Below are 26,020 nucleotides of genomic sequence, written 5' to 3' on the forward strand. Positions count from 1 at the left end.
ATGCTACATGGGGATAACTTTGAAGAATCTGTAACAACTTCAGTTGGCTCAGAATACGGCTGCAAGTGTGTCTGTGAGTACTCACCCTTGGAATCATGCTACATCCTTCCAGACCAGCTGTCGAATTATTTCCTCCCACAGTTCAAAGTGAATTGGGGTGATAGGCAGGTCTCTTCACCTCTGAGTCCATGTGATGACAATAACTCTCCAAGTCAAGTAGGGGCCCCCGTAAAGCCACAATATAGCCCTATGTTTTCTTTATATGATGTCACTATGTTTCTCTAGGTCTATGGACTTATTACTATTGTTGTTGCTATTATTTAAATAAAATTAATTTTGAGCTGAAAACTGGTTCAGAATATTTGGGAAATGTAAAAGCCATTGAATAAAAGCCATTGAGTTCTGATCCATGCAGCTGTTAAGGATGTGCCGATCACGTCAGTCTGTAATGGAATTGTTGTTATGAGAGAGCGAGAGCTCGCACCTCAAGCATTCCTATTTTGCACCCTCATCTGGAAGTCCAGCTCATTCTACACCCATCACTGTGTAGCCGGCCTGGTACCCTCCAGCTGTTGGGACTACAACTCCCATCATCCCCAGCCAGCATGTGCTACATATTCACAACTTTCTCAGTAACCCTTCTCCCAAAACTGCAGAGATTGGGAAGCAGGCAGTATTTATCACTTGTACCTAGAATATTTGAGTTCAAACCAAAGTACATTTCTGTTGTTCCCCACAGACCTCAAAAGCAATTTTGCTTGTTAAAATAACTCTGTTTTGTAAGCAGAAATAGTTACAGTATTATAACGATGGTGGGTTTCCCCCTGTGCATTCTAGGAGTCCCAGCAGAGAAACACGTTGGGAATTCTGGTTCCATAATAGTACTTTTGTAGATTGAGTTCCTGGTCCAACAATTGCCAACACAGCAAAATAACTTCACTTGTACTAATAGCGCTATTAAATTACTTATGTGAATAAAATGGTGCATTGTACATTTCCTTAGCCTTCTTGGCCTTTTAAGGCTAAATATGCCACTACTTTCCCCCTTTACATGTTGAACATGTAAAATAAGCAATTGTGACAATCTCTGTGTGGTATCTTCCCCCCACCCCCAATCTCTATACTCATTTATGGTGGGGAGAAAATAGATGGAGGTTTCCTGTAACAAAATCTAGATCCTTTCAGTGAAGCTGACTAGGCGGAGATACAGCAGAAACAAAGGGAAGTATTTATGCACCCAGTGCACAATTAAACTCTGGAAATTGCTACTACAAGGTGGGGTGATGACAACTGTACCTATTTTGCTTTCAAAGGGGATTAGACAAATTTATAGAGTATAAAGCTATAGGTGGCTTTGTGCTCTTCTAGATTCAAAGGCAGCACGGCATGTGTTGCTCTGAGCTTTGACCTCACTTGGTAGTGGTTCACATCATAATATATCTGAGTACAGTAGAGGCCCATGCAAGTTGTGTTCAACATCAGCTTTCATACTGTAAACTTTTGCTTCCCAAACTCTGGTCATTAGAGCTTGAAAGTAGTACCAGCCTTAGTATCTGGCACACATATTGAGAACAAAAGCTGCACAACCTTCCTTTCTGGAGAGTTACACAAGCATCTTGCAGTAATGGTGTCTTTGAACTAACTGTTAGAGCTGATGGGGGGTTATGTTTTCCACATTTTTCATTGTACAGCTGAGTGTTTGCATCCCCAAAGGGATTTATTGCCAACTACATGAGAGAGATGAGAAGTTTGGGGGCGGGTGGAGTTTGGAGGATGGCAGAAAGCACAGAACTGTCAAGGAATGAACTCTACCTTGTTCCTAGCTTATAGCCTTGGGGCATACTCTTTAGCATAGAAGCTGAAAGGTGATGCTTTATTTCAGTGTTGCAAATTTTCACTCCTTCATTTTTGATCAAGAAGGTTGGTTTTAGAAACCTGTGCAAGGCAATGAAATATTGAGCTTGTGCTTTGTTTTACAAACTACTAAGTAAAGAATAGGGTGCTATTTAATTTCCGTTGGGCGTCTGTCTTGTTTTTTCATTACTGTAGTGAAAGTCACCTTTAACACTTTAAGATTTGCATGGATTTTATGGGATTGCCTTGAAATGCTTGCCAAGGTATAAAAGCCGTATGGCTGAGGTACTTTTATAACACATGCTTCATAAACCCATATAAAGTGAGAAGAGTGCACTTCATCCTGTAAGACTGCATCATTATGTTCCAGAAAGATGATAATCTGGAGCTATATCTGCTAATTAAATCTGTTATTAATGTTAATTTCCAAGTAATAATAAGTCATGTTACAAGAAGTTGGAAGAGTAGGTCCAAGGTGGCTGGCCCATTGGGGTAGAAAAAACCCACAGATTTTTTTGATAAAGGATTGAGGCCACTCAGAAGTTGGCAGTTTTGTAATCCCTGTTGGCCATTGGAATATTTACCTGAGATCTCAGATTAGAACAATTTGCAGAAAGGAAGGTCATGAATCACAATGACCCTCTAGGCAGAATTTGAAAGGGAACAAGCTAGGCATGGGAAGTTTTAGAGCATATAATATAAACTCAATTATAGTGTTGAATTGGAATTGGGATGAGATAGAGCCCAACTCTTGGCAGCTTACTGGAGACCATTGCAAAAGGCTGATCCCTGATTGGCTTTGATCAACCATGTGACCAGGAGAGGACAATTTCTGCCACCCTAAAGCCTTTAATTTGCCTTTGTGACACAGTACATGGCTAAATCTGAAACATTTACACACACACACACACACACACACTGTGGTCCAACCAGAGCTTTTTTTCAGTCACTGGGAGTTCACTGGGAGTTCAGCTTCAGTACCTCTCAGCCATTCTAAGAGAACAAGGGAGAAGTTCATGGTGAGTTCCGGCACCTCTTTTTCTAGAAAAATAGTACTGGTTCCATTGTAATAGAATCTATTACTTGATTCCTGATTGGAAGAATGAAGCAGCCATAAAGGCTGGAAATCATGAGAAAAGAATGGCAACAGTTATGAATAGCCATGAAAAAGCTAGGATTAGAGGTTATGTCTAGGTTAAACTAAGGCAACAGGGCTTCCACAGACTGGACATGTAAGGTAAATTCTGCCCGTTGTCCATGTATACACAGAACCTGAAAACTGTAGGGTACAGATTGCTCCTGCAGAGTTAACCAACACATTGAGTCCAGGGCTGGGACGAGCAAGCACCATCCCTATTCCCCTCCCAACATGTTCATACTTCTAGAATGTCTGAAGGTGGTTCTAGCCTATTTCATTTAACCACCTTGAGTTTGAATTTAAGATAATTCCTGCAGTTGAAGACATGTTTTTTTCAGCTAAGCACTCTTGCTTCGGAAAGCATGAATATACGCTGCATACAGAACCCAATTAGGCCTCCTTTTTCCAGACATTTCTTCAGGTGCAGCTTTATTTTTCTGGTTTTTTTTTTAAAAAGAGATGTTTCAGGCACAGCATCTGTGTTCTGTTAATGACAATGGGCGGTTGTTTGTGCCAAGCAGAAGCGCTCTTCTTTAGCCCAGCGGTTATTCCAGCATCAGGATGGTTTTGCGGCTTTCTGCCTACAAAAATTAAACAGAGGCAGGCTAACCTGGGGAGCATATATTCAAAAAGCTGACAAACTGGCTGCCTGCAAGCAAGAGTTTAATGTCCTCTATTTATTCCTGGGAACAAAAGGCATTTATTTCTATCCTGTCTTCTTTATTCATTTTGTAAGATGCTTCTTGCTAATGTAACTCAGCAGTGATATTGTTACAGATATTGTACCTACAAAACTTCTTGGCGCCCATTGAAAGAGGAGGACTCAAGTAATTTGCACTTGAAATTTATGTTTGGTGGGGTTTTTTTGTGGGGGAGGAAATTAATAAGGCACAAGGAATGGTAATATTGATAGAAATGTCCCTTTATGGTACAACATAACATTCGCAGTCAAAAGGGCTTCCTTCCTTCCTTTCTTTTGTCAAGAGATGCGGTTGTGTGGGCCAATAAGATTTTTAAGCATTTATGTTTGTAATCCAAACTGAGAATGGGAAGGGGACTAGTGGTGATATAATTTTACAGTCTCTCTCTGTGTAATTTGCTGACGCTGGGCAAGTGCAGCTGGATTTCAGTAGGCTGTGGGTGGAAGAGGCCTGTTTTCAGGCAGGTCTGTCAGACTCATTGCCCTTTGGCTGTACTGTGATAGGGATGAGGGAGGGAACTGATTCAGTTTCATGGCAAACTCGCCTCCTATCTGTAATACAGGGATAATAATACGGACTTGCCTTACTGGGTTGTCGCAATAACTACAGCTAGATAACAGAAGAAGCAAAGACTGTGGCCCCATCTGCACTATGCATGTAAAGCATTGTGATACCACTTTAAACAATCATGGCTGCCCCCACAGAATTCTGGGAAGTGTAGTTTGTTAAGGGTGCTGATAGTTGTTAGGATACCCCTGTTCCCTTCACAGTTCTCAAAGTCCCCTGGAAAGAGGAGCTGAACTGGGGCTCTGCGAGGAGAAAGAGAGGGCATGGCTTGCTAAATGCAGTCATGACAGGGGTGAGATTCAAACTAGGGGCTCAGTCTCTATGGTCAATTCCAGATGAGCTGTTTCTTAAGCATGTGTCCTGATTAATTTGCAACAGATTCAAATGATAAGAAAGGAGTTTCTGACTAAACATTAGAAAGAACTTTCTGACAGTAAGAGTTGGTTGACAATGGGAAGGGCTGTCTTGGAAGGTGGTTGGCTCCCCTTCATGGAATATGTTTAAATAGAGGTTGGGTGCCCATCTGTCAGGGGCTCCTAAGCTGTGATTCCTGCAGAGTAGATGACCCAGGGGATTCCTTCCAACTCTGCAATTCTATGATCCTATGAAATCTACTTTAACTGCACAACTTGAACTTGCCTTGTGTGGTTGAATCCCACCCACAAAACAGTGACAGCTTGGAAGCAGCCTTAGTCAATATGCTATAATGGAGGGTATGGATTAACAAGCAACTGTCAGTCACAATACTTGGCTTGTGAGTTGCATCTGGTCAAAGGGTATAAGCATGATAGGTCTTATTTGTTTTGCCTTCTCAGTTATGAAAATTGTATCTGAGAGAGGACCTCACAGAGAGGTTTTTATGCACACACAAAAGTGGAGGGAAACTTAAAGAGATACATTAATTTTGGACCCAGCACGACCAATTATAGGCAGACTATACCATAATAAGGGAACAATCAGTCTATTCTTTTATTGTGGAAATGTACACCTGAGCAAACATGAAAATCATCTGGATTCTTTCAAGAAGCGAACATTAAAATGGGTATGAAGTGAGAAATTTGTTTTGCATTATGGCAGATGAAGATAATGGACTTTATGGAACTTGCCGAACTGACCGGGAGACTCCAAGACCAGAGAGAAGAGACAGTGGAAGAAGACTGGAAGAAGTTTAAGAAATATTTGAAAAAAATATGTTAATATTTAAACCTTAGAATAGCTTTGGAAGTGGATATAGGCTGTAGGGTTAGAAGTAGAAGATAGGGTATTTTAAAATAGTATTATTTGTATGTGATAAAATGTGAAGCTACTTTAAGTGTGATAAAAAAAAGATGTTAGAAATTATGATATATGTAAACTGCTAAAGATGAAGTAAAATGAAAATCAGATAGGTGGGACTTGGGGAAGCCCACTTAATGTTTAGATAAATAAGGATATGACAAGAATTTGTTTGTATTGTTTGTCTTTTCTGTTTGTGTTTTTTATATGTGTTATAAAATGAATATTTTTTTTGGGGGGGAAGAGAAATTCACTTTACATCAAATGCAAACATCTTGTTGGAGGCAGTTTGCAACTGAATGCCAGTTGCTGGGCATCACAAGTGGAAAGAGTGCTGTTGTACTTAGGCTTCCCATAGGAACCTGGTTGGCAACTATGAAAAGAGGATGCTGAACTAGAGTGACCTTTCACCTGATCCAGCAGGACTCTTCTTATGTTAATTAACATATCCCACAAATTCAAATTCAAAAGAAGAAGAAGAAAAGCGATAAAAACCATGAATTCTAGAAACATGCACTTCAAAACTATGCCTTAAAGCAAGTAAACGTTTTAAGATTCTAGCAAGAATCACCTATGGGTGATTCCTGTTTTGACTGGATTTTCTTGCTCCACTGGAATTGCATCCAGGTATCTGGCATCGCAGTCTAGACTGTGCCCTTGCAAATCCTTCACAGAACAATTTCCGCAGCCAGGATGCAGAAAGGAAAGGGAAACCTTATTCCCTTCAAGTTCGTTTTGCAGCACTTCCCCCCCACCCCCGAAATAATGTACTGTATATCCTTCTGTAATGGACAGAGAAAAACAATATATAACAAAATGTTCCAGAAAGTAGCAAGGTGAACTATAATTTCCTCTTTAATAAAGGGCTGCCATTTAATCTAATATTATAGAAAATGATTAGATCTTAAAAGGCTATAAATTATATTTGACAACTCTCTGGTGTTCCTTATGGCAATTATAAATGGCGGTCCTGGGCATTGCCAGAGAAGCTGGTGTTTGTTTATTGGCTGCTAATGAAAAGAGATTAATCTAAATCACGAATGGGGTGGATCCTTTGCTGAAGACACATAATAAGAAGAGGTAGTTTTGCCCTTTGACAAATGTAAAGTGTTATTTTCTACATATATCTATTTTTTATTATGATGATTATTTTGGTTCACATATTATTATTTTGGAGGGGGTTGCTGTGGAAAGGGTTAAATGTTATTAAATAGGGAGATAGGCTCTCACTGCACAGTCTTTTTCTTTCCATGAGCTTTTCCATCTTTGCTTTACTGAAGCTGATACCGTTTTGATTTTCTTGTGTGAACCAAAGCTGGAAAGGCTCCCTGCTGATTTATATAATCCAAACCAAACTGATATCGGTTTCAGTAAACCAAAGATGTTGGGGATTTTGCTCATCATCTGTCATGTCTGGGATCAGATTACCAGAAAAAATGGATACAGCTACGCTTCACGCTCACTTTCCTAGTTGTGCTCAGATGCCTGGGACTCTTATACATATTCAGGCCAAGCTTAATAGATTAGATTTCTATTTTATAGCTCTTTCCTTGAATGAAGCCACAAGCAGACCCCTGTTCCTCCTTCCAGGACCCCACCCTTTCTCTGCTAGTCTGTTGTAGGTTCTGGAGTGAACTAGTCTGTGATGAACTCTGGGCATTCTGAAATCAAGGAATTGCTGTTCCACAAATCTTATAGGAAGGTTGTATTGGGATCAGGCTAAAGACATTGATCAGTTCAATCAGGAACTGAACCAGTGAGTGAAATGTAGTAGAGGTCACTTTTGTGTGTGTGTGTGTGAAGCAGCTAATTGGGAATAGCTCAGAAAGCAAACAATGCAGGTCAAACTGAAGTGTCCCATATTGTCTATTCCTCAATAGGGATGGACAAATCTTTCAGTTTTGATTTCTCTCCATTGCTCATTTCCCCAATACAGTGGTACCTCAGGTTACAAACACCTTGGGTTACAAACACTTTGGGTTGCGGACTCCGCTAACCCAGAAGTAGTACCTCGGGCTAAGAACTTTACCTCAGGATGAGAACAGAAATCGCGCATCGGAGACATAGCCGCAGCAGGAAGCCCCATTAGCTAAAGTGGTACCTCAGGTTAAGAACGGTTTCAGGTTAAGAATGGACCTCTGGAATGAATTAAGTTTGTAACCAGAGGTACCACTGTATTAAGTTTATTTCTCCAGATATCTGCACCAGTTCACTTTTTGTTTTAGAAGTCCTTATGAAAATTCAGCAGGTACTAATTTCTTCTAATATGCACAAATCTGTATGCAACTGTGCCTAATATATAAAGTTTTATGAAGCATTTTTCCAGAATATAGTGCATTTTTGTACGTTATTTTCATGAATATATGCACACTTTACCTCAGTATATGCATTTTTGTACACATAACTTGGCTGCAGAACTGCCTTGCAAAATTCAGAGAAGTGCAGATTTTGATGGATGGCTGCATTTCAGTTTGTTCATTATTCCTGAAAGTGTGAATTGGGAAGTTTTGCCTTTAAATCTGAACTGAACTAAATTCCTCTCCTTTTCTACTCCCATTTACTTGTTCTAGATTAGTGAAAGCTTTGCAAGTGTGAATATGGGCTAGATCACACCCTTTTATTATGCAAATTCCTTGGTAATGCTTTTGAGGGTTTCTGGTTGTTACAGGATGATGTGGAAGGTGAAGCTCAACAAAACCTGGGTGAGGCCTATTTCCCTTTTCAACTCAAGTAAGGGGAAAAGCTTCATTATACATGAAGGAAAATTAGTGGTATTTTTGAAACAGAGATAAGGAGCCAGTTTGGGGATGCGAGAATGGAACTACAGCTGGAGACAAAAATGCAGAAAGCTGGGCTGTGGTAGGCTAGAGGGATCTCGGAGAATCTGATTTGTGGCAGCGGATTTATTGATTGTAGGAATGTTTAACTTCTGCAAACACTGTGAGCTATATTTGCCAATAAACCCATATATTAATGCCAAAAAAGAAGAAGAGAGATTGCAGTGATCTCTCCATGCAAAGGAAGCCAAACTCAGCTGTGCTGTATCTGGAAAGTCTGATCACTTGGGAAAGTGGAGATTGCACAAGGAATATGCTCACTTTGCAGAGCTACCAGAGAAAACTTTTTTCTTGGTTAGTCTTCAGACATGAGTCCTATGTGGTTGCTGCTAGTTGCAATTATTAAGGATATGGGGAGACAGAGCCCTTCTGTGCTCCCCATTCAGAGTTACAGCAAACAACTTGGTTGGCGGGAAACATCCAGGGAAAGCACATCTTCCCTCAGGATATTATGGAAAGATGAGAACTTTGTTCACATGTTTTCCACATCTTCACTGAATATGGAGGCTCAGGAAGATGATCATGTTTCTGGCCCTGCTCAAACCTCCACATGTGCAGAGGATTGTCTGGGCAGAGCCATTGTTTGCAGAAGTTAAAGTACATAAGCTAGGCATATGTGATCCGGGACTTGGTCTTCTGAAAAGTCTTCAGCTGCATAGAGAGAGCCTAGCCCCATACAACTTGTTTGCCTAAAGTATTTTTGCAAGTCTTTGGCTGAATACACGGAGGTAGGGAGCAGAAACAGTGAGCGCCATCACATTCTCCCAGTCAACCTTTTAATCTGAATGTGTGGAGTCCCCTAGGGATACAGCTGGCACAAGTTCCTTTAAGCAGAGTTTCCTGACAAAGCAGCTGCAAAGGGAGATATGCCACACACATTTAAACTATAGGGACTGCAAGCCCCCAAATAGCACAACCAGTGCTGTAAGGCTGCAATCCTATTCCCACCTACCTGGGAAGAAGGCCTATTGAAGCAAAAAGTGAGTCAACAATGAATCATTGGGAAATTTGGATGCCCATTTACTGTACTCTATAATTAAGACCCTTAACCTCTTTATCCAAGCTTAGAACAAGAGGAAATCTTTAATCTATAGCATTCTTCACTTGATAACCTTTAGTGAGTGGCAAATCTGTTTCCCCAGAGAATCTTTGTTTTAAAAGTAGCATCCTTCTGAAATGTTTTGCTTTGTGGCAATCTTCCATTCTCTTTCATCTAGTCTGCAGATGTAAGCAAATGTTAGTAATGTGAGCTACAGATATCTCTCTTATCCTCTGGATATGAATAAATAGATCAGGACACAAAGTTAGTCCCAAACAGAAGCTTTCTTGAATCCTGAAAAGGTGATTTAGTCCCCCCCCCCCAAATAGGGATTAGAGGTGACAACCCTTTTCTCTTTTATTGTGCAATATGGAAGTCCTTTGGGAAGCAAAAAGAAATAAAGGCTTATTTCCATGGTATACTGAGCTTTTGTCACAGCGGCCCCAGAGATGATAGAGGTGATAATTCCTATTGAACTAAGTTTTTGCTGAAGTGAGGCTTTGAGATTCTCAAAGCTGATTTTTAGTGCCAAGCTGAAATGCTGCTAGCCTGATCTTACACTCTGAAGCAACAGCAGGTCTCCACAGACAAAACTGCTTGTGTGCTACGATTCCAGTTGAACACAAAAAGTATATAATCTGGCACTGGGAAATAAAATTCGGCTTCCTGCAAATTTCAGCTATAAAAAAGGGGGGGATATGTCTGAAAATATATGCATGAAAGCTGATCATTCTAATTTAATGGATAGTTGTTCTTATCGCTTGAAAGACCGTGTGAGCAAGGAGTTGCTGAATAAGATAAGAGGTGGAGCTTAGTCACCTACATAGCTCCTTGCTCCTCACCATGACTATGAAAACTGGAATAAATTATGTAAAATAGGAAATATTGCAGAATAGATCATGCAAAATAAGGCATTATGTAAATTTTCCCTTTCTGTGAAATTTATACCAGCCATAGAATAAAGCTTTCCTTGTTGCAGAATTTTGGCACATGTGATAAAAATCAGTGACTGTGGAGTATTATACAGACCATTGCAACCATTTAGAGTTAGCTGAAGGGGTCACCTTGACCCTTGTCACTTTGTCTGCCTAATGACAGTGGTGAATTCCTAGGTAGAATGCTTTCCCTTTTTTGCTATCACCGGTATAAATAATTAGCTGTTCTAAGAACAAGCTAGTTTGTTTAGTTTCTGAAATTTATTACTTCCCAGAGCATAAACAGAGTAAAAGCATCTGATCATTGCAGCTGCCCAAATGCCCAGGAAAAGAAAAGTTTATTTGTCTGGCATCAAAATGATGACAGAGTTGGTGCTACGTGGGCCTTTCAGGGAAGAGCAGTCCATGGATGGAAGCTACTACTCTATGGAGCTCCTTTGGAGCTGGTGCACAGAGTAGTTTGTCAGATGACAATCTCAGGGTCCATGCAGGTTTGCATGAGGAGAGGTGATGTCGTGAAGACTATCCTTGTATGAGCCAAGAGATGTCAGTGTCAATTGTGCTACCACAAAGGGCTTGCCAAAGGAACTAAGTTTGGAATAAAACATTTTAGTACACAGTGTACAGTATAAGGCCTTATATATAGTTGGTTGTCATATTTGATATTGACACTATTATCACTTCAGATGCAGAGTTCAACATTTGAGTGTGGAATATGAAAATCATTCACTGGGCAAAATGTTTAAACCAGGATTGGGGTGCATCTTTCAGCCTGAGAGCCACATTACCTCACAGAGAACCTTCTGGTGGCCACATGCAGATGGTGGGTGGGGCCAGAGACAAAGGTGGACAGGGCAATGGATGTGACTCTTGCCTTTGTACAGTTCTAGCCGCGCAAAAGCCATAGGGTCTATACATCCATCCACCCCTCTCCACCATTGATTCAGGCAAGAGTTCAATGGTGTATTCCAACTAGGCAATGTAACTGTATACAGTGGTAAAGGTAAAGGGACCCCTGACTATTAGTTCCAGTCATGGCCGACTCTGGGGTTGCGGCGCTCATCTTGCTTTATTGGCTGAGGAAGCTTCCGGGTCATGTGGCCAGCATGACTAAGCCGCTTCTGGCGAACCAGAGCAGTGCACGGAAATGCCGTTTCCCTTCCCGCCGGAGCGGTACCTATTTACCTACTTGCACTTTGACGTGCAAGTAGGTAAATAGGTACCTAGGTTAGCAGGAGCAGGGACTGAGCAACGGGAGCTCACCCCGTTGCAGTGATGCGAACCGCCGAAGTTCTGATCGGCAAGTCCTAGGCTCTGTGGTTTAACCCACAACACCACCCACGTCCCTTTTATATACAGTGGTACCTCGGTTTAAAAACAGTCCTGTTTACGAACCATTTGGTTTATGAACTCCGCAAAACTGGAAGTAGTATCCCGGTTTGAGAACTTTACCTCTGTCTAAGAAAAGAATCCGAACAGTGGAAGGGCATCAGTGGTGGGAGGCCTCATTAGGGAAAGTGCGCCTCGGTTTAAAAATGGTTTCGGTTTAAGAACGGACTTCTGGAATGGGTTAAGTTCGTAAACCAAGGTACCACTGTAGGGACAATTCTTACATGTAATGTAACTATATAGGGGCAATTCTTATCACGATAATAATCTCAAGTTAGTATCAGATATGTAATTAAGCCTATTTCCACCTTGTCTTTCCTTTCTTTTTATATAGATAATGCTCTTGAGTGATCCTGAGATTGAAAGTAGCATACTGATCAGTAACGACGAAGGCGCCACCTATCAAAAATATCGGCTCAGCTTCTACATCCAGAGCCTGCTGTTCCATCCTAAGCAAGAGGACTGGATTCTAGCATACAGCCTTGACCAAAAGGTACATTGCTCATGATATATCTTTGCCTCGTTTCAGATGCAATGCTATACCAGTGTTTAGTTCTACATGCACTAGAAGCAGTAAGCCTTAGGCGCAAGTGCTCTCTCTTCTCTGGTATGATAGGAAGCATTTAAATTGTGAATTAGAGTCCAGCAACATCTCATCAGCCCCAGCTAGCATGACCAATGGCTAGCCATTGTAGTCCAGGAATATCTGGAGGGCCACAGGTTCCAACTACCCTTTAAAATACAAGCCAGTATCAAACCTAACCTATGGTTTGATCATGGTGATCAAATCATGGTTTAGAGTTTCCCCAGATCAAACCACAAACTCTGGTTAGTTTAAAACAGGGAGTGAAAGCTTCTGGTCACTTCCTTTTGGCACATTGGAAGTTGAGAGGGAAGAAGGAAGTAGGGCCTGAACTTTAGGCCGCTGTTGCTCATTCCTTGTATACATACTATCTGGTGAATAAATGTCTGGAGAATCCATACTGTCTAGTGATGGCAATTCATCTACAGAAAGTTTTTTTTTTTGGGGGGTGGATCATCTGTATCAGGTACTCAACAGGAGAAAGAAGATTGCATTCAGCAGTGGGGCAAAACCCGAAAAAATACTTGGTTAACACATTCACATCCAAATGCACCAGCTTATTCTGAGTGGATGAACATGCATCCACCAAACTTTATTTTTTATAATAATTTTTATTAATTTTTCATTAATAATAATCCAATATAAGCCACATTGATACAATACCAGATCATAATACAATTAAAAAAGCCAATTGTTCCATTCCAAATTAAACATTTTTGGGTGACTTCCCATGTTCTGGTCTTGGGGAGATGCTATTGTTGTTCCTTCTCCTGCTTCCATTCTTATTTAATCCAAATAATACCATCCCAATGTTATTCCTTTATGCATTCACTGAACTTTAAATAGTGCTCCCAGGTCCCTGCGCAGGGCATTCACCTGCAACCCTCATTTTTTTGGCTCACACTATTGGCTTCCCCATTTCCAAGCTTGCAAAATGATTTCTAAACATAGGAATTTAAACTACTCTTTGTGCCTGTGGTCAAGGGCACTCATGGAGTCATGGTATACTGAAAGCAAAATTGCAAAGGGGTCAGGTACATCTGTGCTATCTGTCTTATTTTGAGCTATGCAGAACGTGTTTTAATTCTCATTTAACACAGCTGCCATCCCTGTTTGTTGTAGCACTGTTAATCCTGTCAGGTGCAAATTGTAACAAAACTGCAGTCCTTTATTATGCCTCAATCTTTAGAGAAAACGTCAATAGGAGCCCAGAAACATAGAAGCCCTGTTTAAGCATTACTCACATTTAAGAAGAAAAAGAAGAAAGGATGGTACTGTAGTTTTAGTTCTGCCTTACTATCACAACTCTCCCCTGCTTCCAGTAGCCACATGTTGCACATGATTGGGTGAGTTGAAAGACAGATTATCGGCGGCAGTGCCAATTGCTGTGGGAGAACTGGGGTGTGTGTGGAGGGGGCGGTTCCTTTCTGTGTGGTTGGCTGACTCTGACATTGGTTTCAGTTGGTTGATAGGATTTCCTGCTGAAATCCAAAAATTGAATTGGCCAGTGACGGCCTTTCTGAGAGGCGGAGCTCTGGGGACAGGCTGGGTGAAGCTTGCCATAACAGGTCTTCCTTCACATCACTAATCTGGCACGACTCTTATGTGTGGCTTTCTGCTCACATGGTCATAGGCAACACGTGGTTTCTGAGGGCTGAGGGCAATTCACCATTGGGGGAAGGTCTAAAAGCAGCCCCGTTCCTTGTTCTGCATGCCTATGATGAGCAATGCATGAATAGGGCTATACTGTCTGAAGAAAATAATGTTATCCCATAGACACTGTAATGTTGACGGCAGACATTTTTCATGAAAGATCATCTAAAAGGATCTCTGTTAGGAACAAACACATTAGTTGTCTTTTTGGTGATGGGGTTATGCATAACTGTTGCAGGATATGGATGAGAGGGTAACTGCAGAGCAATAGTCTTGAAATAACGATAGATTCAAAAGAAGTGCTCGCCATGTAACAGCCTGAAATTTTTCTCGATGGATGTTATTGATGGGATGGCAATTGTCGGTTGTTGCTTTTGCAGAAACCATGTTCCCTCTGTTTGTTGCCTTTTCTTCCACCTAAAAGCTGGATTCTGATCTAACCCCTGCTGCAGTGTCTCTTCTCCCATTCAATTTAACGAAGGAGCACATACTGTGAAGTGCTTTCAAATGCAGCAGGAGCTGAGATATACCCTTTAGTACTCTGCAAAGCATCATGTATATGGATGATGGTGTTCAATGGATGGGTGAATAAAACAACATGGAGCACCAGTTTATAATTTTTCAAGATATAGTCACACCCATTTTCAATCTTTTTAGAACACAGAATTATTTGTAAACATCGAAATTAGCAAGTTCCCCAACCTTGTCAATGCATGATTGAATTCAAAAGCCTTGATTTGTTCCTCAATTAGACCAGGCCAGATCTCTCAGGGAAAATTCAGTGTATCTTCTCTCTTCTGTAATGCCCCTTGCTTTAAAAAGCCCATGTATCCAACACACCCTAAGTTCTTCTAGCCAAAGCTGGACCATTGAGCTCAGAGAAGCAATGAATTGTGGTCACACTCTTTCCCAAAGCTGAGGGAGTATAAAAGTATATATGCCTCAGGTTTCCTACTTTTTCATGAGTACATGCATATCCCCAAGGAATATATAGACTGGGGGGAGAAGTGGGGCAGACGATAGGCACCAGCTGTTATTATTTTTACCTTTCAAGTGCTACCTGTGGAACATTTACTGCAGGAGATGCTCTTGCAATCTAACAAAAATGATAGCAATGATCCCTAGGCTTTTGAGGGAACAAGTACAAAACTGCTTTCATATGGAGGTTTCTTTTGGGGTGTTGGATATGCTCATTACAAGTATCATGACTCAATGATGTCTTAGTATTGCCATACAGCCTTTTTCTGATCTCCTGTTTGCCCATGCAACAGATGTTTGGAATTGTGAGCTTTGTGTGGAACACAGTGGGGTGAGTGCATTGTAACGTTTCCCACAGTGAGTTCCCACCTCAGATTTTGGAATGTCTGTTGGAGCATGCACAAGAAGCAGGGGAAGTTCTTTGGCTCAGCAGTTATATTTGTGAAGCGTCCTGGCTTTCCCTTGGAGAGTAAATTCATTAGTGGCCCATTGAACAATGTCTCCTGTGCTGCAATATACCACAGTCCCCAGGTCTTTTACTGCCTGACCTAAGTAATTTAATGCACTTTAAAGTGTTCTATTATATACTGCACCAGTAACCACAGATAATAACTTGAATATAGCCTTTACCTTGTTAACAGAAGGCACCAGGTTCACATTGCTATTTCTTTGATGATGCCACAGTGACATTTGCAGATGCAAAGCCACTGTAAATGTAGAGTTCTTTACTGTGCCAGGCAGTCATTGTATGAAAGGACTTAGCCAAATGTCAGTCCTTTTGCAAGCTCAGATGTTCGGTGTATCCAGGAATTTCGCAGTATGAATTGAAAGACCCAATATATCTGTTTGATGTAGCTGAATGGTTTGATGTTACTTTTAAGCTAGAATATATATATATATATATATATATATATATATATATATATATATATATATATAGAGGTTGGTGCAAAAGGCTGTTTTGATATTGTGTTTATGGAGGATTTTGCTAATTTTATCTGTAGTGCCCTTGATATAAGGAAGGAGGGCCATGCCATTGTTTTCTTCTGTGTCTTGGTTTTTGGGGGGTGTTTCTTTTTGGATTAGCTTCGTAACCCTGTTTTGCTGGTATCCATTGGCAATTAACACATTTGAGAGATTCTGTAACTCAGTTGTCAAGTGGTCTTTGTCAGCCAGGCGTTTGGTTCTGGAGATGAGAGTCTTGGCTACGGAGTTTATTTGTGCAGGGTGGTGGTGTGATTGTGCATGTAAGTAGCGGTTGGTGTGTGTTTTTTTCCGGTAGATAGTGTGTCCTAGGGAGCCATCAGGTTTTTTGTAGATTAGGACGTCAAGGAAGGGAAGTTGGTTGTTGGCTTCTATTTCCATAGTGAATTGTATTTTGGGGTGTAGGCTGTTGAGATGTGTGTTGAGCCTACACCCCAAAATACAATTCACTATGGAAATAGAAGCCAACAACCAACTTCCCTTCCTTGACGTCCTAATCTACAAAAAACCTGATGGCTCCCTAGGACACACTATCTACCGGAAAAAAACACACACCAACCGCTACTTACATGCACAATCACACCACCACCCTGCACAAATAAACTCCGTAGCCAAGACTCTCATCTCCAGAACCAAACGCCTGGCTGACAAAGACCACTTGACAACTGAGTTACAGAATCTCTCAAATGTGTTAATTGCCAATGGATACCAGCAAAACAGGGTTACGAAGCTAATCCAAAAAGAAACACCCCCCAAAAACCAAGACACAGAAGAAAACAATGGCATGGCCCTCCTTCCTTATATCAAGGGCACTACAGATAAAATTAGCAAAATCCTCCATAAACACAATATCAAAACAGCCTTTTGCACCAACCAAAAAATAGCCAATATCCTCAGAAACCCCAAGGATAAAATCCAGTTGGAAAACCAAGGGGTCTATGAAATATATATATATATATATATATATATATATATATATATATATGCAGGTTTTGGTGTCCTCGGGTGTCTTCCCGTGTAAAAGTTGGGGTGTCTAGGCGACGTTTCGACGAGGTCTCACTCGTCATCTTCAGGCTGGTGCTTTCGGCTTCTTGTTACTGGAACAGAGCAGGATCTCAGTGTTTGAGTTCCTATAAATACTGTTGAGGGGGTGTGGTGTATAGCCTCCAATGTTCTGGGCAGAGAGGAAGTTCCCAGGCTAGTGTGCCTTTTCTTCTTTTGTTCCTTAATTACTTGAGGGATATCTTGAGTGATTTCTTGAGTGATATCCTGAGTACCACTTAGGTGGGTCATTAGGTGTGGATTAGTTGCTAAAGTCTTTGTGTCTTGACCTCTTGAACTTTGTGAAGAGTTTTTCTGAGAAGATGGCTGTACTGCACTTAGTTGTGCTCTGGCTTGGCTTCGTGTATAGGGGCGAGCTGTGGTTTTGTGGCCTGTGTCAGCCAGATCTGTGTAGGGATTGCAGGGGGGTGCAGCATCCGGAGGTGCCACCATGGTTTGGCTACTGGATGGTGTCTGTAATCTATCTGTGGAGAGGGTCTGGGTTTGGGTCTGGTGTGGTTGATTGGTGATGGCGTTCTGTGTGCCTCTGGATCTGGTGTCAGTTTTTGTGGGGAGGGCTAATTTCCAGATGTCTGGCAAGCGGGATGTGTCGTCACGCTTGTTCATGTTGTGAGCCATCGAGATAGAGAAACACCCTCACAACATGAACAAGCGTGACGACACATCCCGCTTGCCAGACATCTGGAAATTAGCCCTCCCCACAAAAACTGACACCAGATCCAGAGGCACACAGAACGCCATCACCAATCAACCACACCAGACCCAAACCCAGACCCTCTCCACAGATAGATTACAGACACCATCCAGTAGCCAAACCATGGTGGCACCTCCGGATGCTGCACCCCCCTGCAATCCCTACACAGATCTGGCTGACACAGGCCACAAAACCACAGCTCGCCCCTATACACGAAGCCAAGCCAGAGCACAACTAAGTGCAGTACAGCCATCTTCTCAGAAAAACTCTTCACAAAGTTCAAGAGGTCAAGACACAAAGACTTTAGCAACTAATCCACACCTAATGACCCACCTAAGTGGTACTCAGGATATCACTCAAGAAATCACTCAAGATATCCCTCAAGTAATTAAGGAACAAAAGAAGAAAAGGCACACTAGCCTGGGAACTTCCTCTCTGCCCAGAACATTGGAGGCTATACACCACACCCCCTCAACAGTATTTATAGGAACTCAAACACTGAGATCCTGCTCTGTTCCAGTAACAAGAAGCCGAAAGCACCAGCCTGAAGATGACGAGTGAGACCTCGTCGAAACGTCGCCTAGACACCCCAACTTTTACACGGGAAGACACCCGAGGACACCAAAACCTGCATTCCTGTACCCGTGAAAATCTACGAAAGCAAATATATATATATATATATATATATATATTCGCACACCTGTGTTTGGGCAAAGACCATGGTAATAAAGAAACAAATGATCATCTGCTGGGTATATGATGTGTCTGTCAGGAAACTCAGTGGTAATCCAGGCTAGGGTTGGTTTGGGTTAGAATACCCAAATTCTATAACTCCCCACTCCTAATTTGTGAGATTGAATGTTCCAAATTCTGCACTGATTTTTGCATGTGAAAGGAGAAAAGTTATGTACGTTCATTTTCTTTAAGAACATAAGACGAGCCTGCTGAACCAAGCCTATGGGCCATGTCATCCAACATCCTGTCTCACTGTGGCCAGCTACATGCCTTTGGGAAGCCTGCAAGCTGGACATGAGCAAAGCAGCTTTCTGCAAGTCCGAGCAACTGGTATTCAAAGGCATAATGTTAAAGTTGGGGGGGGGGATTTTTTGGTGACTGGATGCTGGCGTAAAGACCTCAAGACCTTCCCCTTGTGGTCTCTTCTCCCCATTCCACGGGTCTCGAGCCACTACTCCACCCCTCTATACTGCTGAGTATGTGCTCAATCACATGGTCTGCTTTTTAAGCTCAAAGGGTTATCTGGTAGGGGAGATAAAGGATGCTGGCCTGTGGGGCAGCTGTGTTCACATTCTCAGCGGAACTCATTACCTTGGGACATGCCATGGCTTTAGTGAGGAGGCTGTTTCAGAGGTTTGATGGTGGCAATGGAATTCAGCTTTGGTTCAGAAATTCATAGAACTGATAGAATCGTAGAGTTGGGAGGAGCCATGAGGGTCATCTAGTCCTGGCCCCTGCAATGCAGTACTCTTTTGCCCAACATGGGATTAAGAGTCTCATGCTCTACCGACTAGCTATCACTTTCTAATAAATGGCTTATTACTAAAAACACCTGCCACAATGTTGCTAATCAAACAAGTTGTAAAATGCAAGAGCTTGGCAATCAAAGGCCTCATCTTCCACTAAGTATATTCATCATCAAGATTCTTCATTAATCTATATATCCCCACCTATGAGTTGCTGAATTAGATGTTTGAGGTAGTATGGCAGTGTGCCATTTCAGCACACCTGGTAGTCAATCTCCATCCCAGCAAGGTCTTCCCAGTAATCACAGTGCTGTAATTTGAAAGTCTAATTCCACGTATGGAGTCATCATGACTTCCGAGACTGTATAATGTCTGCATGTGTTTAAAAGAATGACAAGAAAATGGGTTGTATGGTGGGGAGCGGAGAGAGGGAGGGCAAGGCAAGTTGCATAGACATGAAAGTTAGAAGCAGGACTCCCATAATTACCAAATCTTTTCACAAATCTTTTCAAAGTGAGATTTAAACCCCGTCTTAACGTTATATGCACTACTACTTAACTCTAGATCATTGAGAGTAGCAAATCCAGCCCCTGATAGAATCCAACAAACTAATAGCTACCTTAACAGCTTACATAATTTCCATCTACTTCTTTTCAATAAATATTTTATATCTATAAATATGGAGCTCACCTTAGATGGGCTCAGAATAAGCTGGCAATTTCTCACAACGCTTGGGTGAATGCTCATCTCATTCCACAGCAATGCAACTTAAATCAGATCTTGTCATATCACCACTGATGAGGCGCGGACAGATCCAGTAACTGCCCCAACCTTCCCACTCACCCGTGAGCCTACCACTGGAGTCGCAGTGCCAGTGCCAGGCAGAAAAAAAGATTCTTCCCTCCCAAAGCTAGGGTCAAAGTTGGAGCCACAGTGTCAGGACTGTGCTGTGAGCAGCAGTCTCTGAGATGAGCCAAGACAGTGGTGAGGGCCAAAGAGCAAACCAGGAGGCAGGACTGAGGAATAACTAAGGATACTGGCCAGTCCTCATGAGGAATTTGTGTTCAATCCAGACTGGGCCGGAAGAGGAAGCACTTTATATCGCTTCTTGCCCAGAAGGTTCCAATTGCCAGCCTGGGTGGGCAGAGTCAGTTCAGAGAAGCTGCCACCTGCAGTTCAATGGGGCAGCTACACCCAGATTCAGCATTTCCTGACACATAGCTAGATGATGATGATGATGATTCTGTGAACCTCCTTGAGATCTTATGATGAAGGGTTGTATATAAATCTAATAAATAAAATAAAATAAATGAGAGGGCTGGTGTGTGGGCAGAATTGTTGGGAGACAGAAGGTTGAGATGCTACGGACAGTGGATAGGAGTTGAGCTGTCAGACTCGAATTAAAATAGCAGCATGAGTTTCGTATTCCAAGCCAAAGGATTATGAAACTCGACAACAGCTTTACATTTCTTAGCCTCTGCTGAAGGTTAAGGACCTGATGAAGAATCTATCCACTGCAAATTCCATTATAGAATGTGCATTATGCGGCGTAGATGGTTAGATAAGGCATTTTTATGCACTTCATGCCTGTGTGACAACCGGCAATTATGTAAACCTTTGTTACATTTAAATGCAGTCTAGCACTTGGAAAGTGTTTCCTGTTTTCAAAACAGTAATAGTCTGCGGAAACTTCAGCAGTGCCGCGTCTCACTTCTTTTCTGTACACATCACTAGATTGTTCGGGTTGAAACTACAGGTATTTTACCTTGTCGTGTGCTGAAATAAAGTGCAGCGGCTATCTTTTATTCGCTTGCACTGAGCAAGTATGAAAGGAGGAGTCTGGGGGATTAAAAAAAGATGTTGATCCACATATGTTGACTATAATAAGCCAAAGTACAAGCCGTCTGGAATATGGCTTGTAGGAAAATTGTGGTAATAGCAGGCAAAACCTTATTACTTGGTCTTATGTCCTTCTCGATGTGAATAGCACCCAGAATCAAATACAGGAATGAAGTCAGTGAGCTCACAGTTCATGGCAGCAAAAATCATAACGGTGCAACACAGGAAGCGGACAAAGTCAGCTCCATATATTTTTCTGCCTGAGTTGAAGAGCAGGATGGTTTGCACCTCACCACACTCCCTCCCTAATTTCATCATATAAAAGCCAAAAGCCAAACATACTGGCATTTGAATCTTAGACTATACATGCACCTTACATTTAAAGCAGTATCACACTGTTTTAACAGACATGCCTCTCCCAATAATCCTGGGAATTGTAGCTTATTGTGGGTTCATAGAGTTATGCAGGCTAACTCAGGCTGCATGGCTTACCTGCAAGTGTCCGCTGTCCACAATTCAGCATCTGTAACCTGAGGCAACCACCTCACTCTACCTAATGGTACGGCTGGCCCTGCAAGCTGAGTGATACTCCATGAAACCATTGGTCCATTTATAATAATAATAATAATTTATTATTTATACCCCGCCCATCTGGCTGGGCCTCCCCAGACACTCTGGGCGGCTTCCATAGAAACCAAAAATACAGTAAAATATCACACGTTAAAAACTTCCCTGAACAGGGCTGCCTTAAGATGTCTTCTGAATGTCAGGTAGTTGTTTATCGCTTTGACATCTGCTGGAAGGGCGTTCCACAGGGCGGGCGCCACTACCGAGAAGGCCCTCTGCCTGGATTCCTGTAGCTTTGCTTCTCGCAATGAGGGAACCGCCAGAAGGCCCTCGGCGCTGGACCTCAGCGTCCGGGCAGAATGATGGGGGTGGAGACACTCCTTCAGGTATACTGGACCGAGGCCGTTTAGGGCTTTAGTTCAGTATTGTCTAAGCTGATTGACTAGCCACAACTTTTCATGGTTTTAGACACTATTCTTTTCCCGCTCTTCCTGGATATGTCAGGGATTGCATACAAAACATGTGCTCTACAGCCCTTCCCTCAAATGTACACCCATCAGGATTGAACCCAGGACCTTTCAGAATCTAAGTAAAAGAATCACACCCATAGAGAGGCAAAACACAATGAAAAAACCCCTCAAACTCCCATTGAAATTCAGTGCTTTTGAAAATATTGAATATTGCTATCTTGGGCAAAAGAAAACCAATCAGCTTTAAGTTTCATATGGCCTTGCAAATGTCTCACATTTTTGGGGGGTACTTGAGCCTCGTTTGTATGCTGCTCAGAGCCCACAGGAGAAACGATAGATAAAACTCTCAAATGTAGATCAATGTGCATTGATTGATTTAAGCAAATGGAGGTGATATGAGGGAGAATGAATTTCAGCATGAGAGTAATATGAACAGCAAAAAAGATGAGTTTTTGTGAGATGTTTTAAAATGATTTCATCTTGTAAATGTAATATATTTAATATGATATAGTTCAGTTGGCTTACTGTATTTATTTACTGACCTGGATTGTAATGTAAATGTTTAAAAAGTAGAGTGAAATAAAGAAAGTGGCCCTCCTCCTCCTCCAGTATTCTTATATCTCCAACATTTCCCCAATCTGCTGCTCATGGAAGCTGACAATCAATAGAGAAACAGTTATAGAAAATAATAATGGAAAATAATGTATCATTTAGACCACGAAGTCATCACACACAAACACACAAACACACACAAACACACACACAAACACTGCAGGCTCCTTGTATAAACAGAATCCCTCACCTCCTCGCCTATATCTCCCACTGCTCAGACACATGTTGTCTCCAGTGAACAGCTAAGACTTCAAAGCGTAGTACTTAATAAATCCCACAGCAATTTAAGTAATCAGAAATGGTAGAGGAAATACAGCAATATAATCAGTTAATAGTACAGCAGTAAAAAAAAAATGCAGCACAAATAATCAACTAACAACAGCAAAGAAAATTACACAGTATTGTACCGTACCATTCTCTTTCCCCTTCTGCAGTAGCAGCAGCAATATTGGGGGTGGGGGTTTGATGGTTTATGTTATTATTTATTGCCATTCTTTGAGAGGAAGGGTAGGATATAAGTGGAATTACACACCCACACCCACGTGTGGGTGTCTGGGCTGCTGTATCCTTCTTGTGTGCCCTTCAGCCGTAGGGCAGCTGAGAAGGACATGGTAGCTCACGATGGCTTTCACCTCCCAAATCTGTGCCCGGGGCAATGCCCCCCCCCCAGCCCGCCATGCTACACCACTGCATTATTATACATAATTCTATCTTGTGTAGCACTACCTAGGGATCCTATGGGATGGTGGGCAGTATAGAAATTGAAGTAACAAATGAATATATAACCGGCCTGTAAAATGCAGTTCTGTGAATCATTATGGAGAGTGTAAGTATAGCCAATGGTTATACATCAAAGATCGAATGTACCATTGCAACAAAGATGATAATAAAATAAATTGTAAAGACAGTGAAATGTTAAATGGCCTGTCAACATTAGGTGATGTCTGTGGCAGAGCAAAAAAATAATAATACAAATATGGCAGTCAGCCTCTTGATTGGGATTGATCTTACCTATAAATGGTTTTGTGACTACGTTACTGGATACCATATCTTTCAAGCTGGCAGGGTTTACCACAGCATGTTTAATAGGGCAGATATGCAAAAATATTTGCTGTTGAAAAAGAAAATCCCAAGTTCAAGAGTATTTAACAGCAACTTGGGGAAGCAATTTCTTGAATATGGTAATCATGCAAGGAATCGGAATCACTTAGCTTCATTTACAAATCATGAATATGTAACAGTGCCTTTAAATGAAAGGATGGCTAAAACAGAAATAGTGTTTGCTCAATTCATTAAAGAGAAGACAATTTATCAGTGCCGTTTTCCCCACCCTTCCTTAAAGAGCAGCCGTATGCAAATACTAGAAAATCAAGACCCAGTGTTAATTCTTCAGCGTGATGAATATTTTTATAATCCTAATTAGCTCTAGTCATTTAGTCTCGCAATTTCCCCCAATCTAGCCAATTTGAAATGAAAATAGATGCCTTGATTACCAAACTCATTAGCAAAGGAGCACCCTTTCCCCCCACTGGTTCTCTTTTAGTGCAGATACTGTCTGAATCAAGTGTGGGACACTTGTGTTGTCAACTGCTGCAAGTGGAATAAAGCCTTAATTGTTAGGACTGTAAAATATTTGTATCGCTGCACATTCCATTGCAGTGCAATGCATCACTCATTGCATGTAAGAAAAACAACTTCTTAAATGTTTTAATTAAGTGGAGTTGCTATGCCGGGTCATTTTTATAAAGTCAAATGTCACAATGGTTTCCATTTGAAACATGGAAAGTGTGAATGTTGACAAGGAGAAGTATGACTCTGCATTTATCATCCCGATTATGTTAATACTGGTAGTTTTAAAGGAAGATGAGGAATTTAATTATGCAGCAGCAACCCGCTTATTTTGAGAAGCGCCACGATGCATTCTGCCCTAGCAAAACACTGAACTCTGAATACATGATTTGCCTTTGCAAACAAACGAAACTGACTGTGAAACTAGAATAAGACTAATGAATTCTTTTTCCTGGAAAATATCTCAATATGTTTTCCCCAACCCCTTGAAATGGACAAGTCTACCTAGAATCAAATCATTCTAGGTATATATAGTATCTCCACTTCCATCTATGCAAGCAGCACTTCTGTTTATTTTAGTTTCTGGTTATTTTGGTCATTTCGGCAAATATGGTTGCACTATTATTATAGGTTTGATGTCGACTTCCTTTCACCAGGGGGGAAAAGGGAACAAGCCAATTGCCAGTCTACGCTACTTTTCTTTCCTTTGTCTGCAAAGCATGCAATGTTGGTGGACAGGGTGGTTGGAAGAGGCAAGGCAATAGGTAGGAGGATGTTTCAGGTTATAGCACAATCTCTTCCAAACTGTACGTTTGGTATTTATTAGTCTCAAAAGAGAAACAGCTGGAAGTCCTATAAAAAAATATTCAGGAAGGCTGTGATAATCTTCACATTTATCTGTAATTTTGAGTGTCTAAATAATTTGATTCTGCTTGAAGAGCAGCACTCATTTGCCATTCTTCCCTTCTTGACTTCAAACGTGCAGTTTGGTGCTGTTTTAAGTTTCTACCTTCTATTTCCCTGATAAGTGACTGAAGTGACTGCCTCAGGTGGTGGGATCCCATTGAGACGAGAGGTGGTGGGATCCCATTCACACAAGACATATGCCACGTCTTCACTTGCTGCTGAAGATGTCGCCTGGGTTAATGCCACATTTTGTGTGAATTAGGCTGCTGACATTCTCCAGCTTCCATGGTGCCCACAAGGATTCACAGTGACACAGCTGAAGTAGCTTTGCTGAATCCATTCCTGACCTGCACCCAAAGTGCTTCCATTTTGGAGCAGGAAGGCTCCTTGAAGAATAGCAGTGAGTGTCAGAAGCTGAATGCAGTGGCATCCCATGAACATTTTGCTTAATACATTACTGGCTATTGTTCTTTTTGATTTTACCAATTGATTTAATGCATTCCAATCATTTTAACTCCACAGTTATATTTTTATATCTCTCTGTTCTATACACCACCATTATCTTTTTGAATGGTGTTGTAAATTATTTGAGTGACTAAATACATTTGCTCCCATTGGGCAGCTGGGCTGAATTTCAGGTTAAACAGTTAGAACACAGCAAAAAGGAAGAATACCATGCAACTTCACTGTTTTGTCTATCTCCTGCTTGGGATCCCACATTTCTTGACTTGACAACAGTACAGAATCCAAAATTTTTCTTGCGACACTCTGACTTCTGTCACCTTCAGCATCTGCTCAGCTCAGCTGCTGACTCTGCTGGGCTTTGTCTTTCCTGCTGACTGTGGGCAGTTTGGGTAGCTTTTGCCCTTGCTCCAGGCACCAACTTG

The 26,020-nt window shown here is 41.6% G+C and overlaps 1 protein-coding gene across 1 annotated transcript in view; it reads left to right on the plus strand.

Annotated features, from left to right (window-relative positions):
* The window catches only part of SORCS3 (sortilin related VPS10 domain containing receptor 3), a 399,928-nt gene that overhangs the window by 207,207 nt on the left and 166,701 nt on the right, over positions 1-26,020 (plus strand). The window contains exon 4 of the mRNA XM_081912026.1: positions 12,070-12,228. Coding sequence (XP_081768152.1) covers positions 12,070-12,228 — 159 coding nt within the window. The remainder of the gene's footprint in view (positions 1-12,069; positions 12,229-26,020) is intronic.

The sequence above is a fragment of the Podarcis melisellensis genome (genome assembly GCF_964234715.1).
Source record: "Podarcis melisellensis genome assembly, chromosome: 5".
NCBI classification, from domain to species: Eukaryota; Metazoa; Chordata; class Lepidosauria; order Squamata; family Lacertidae; genus Podarcis; species Podarcis melisellensis.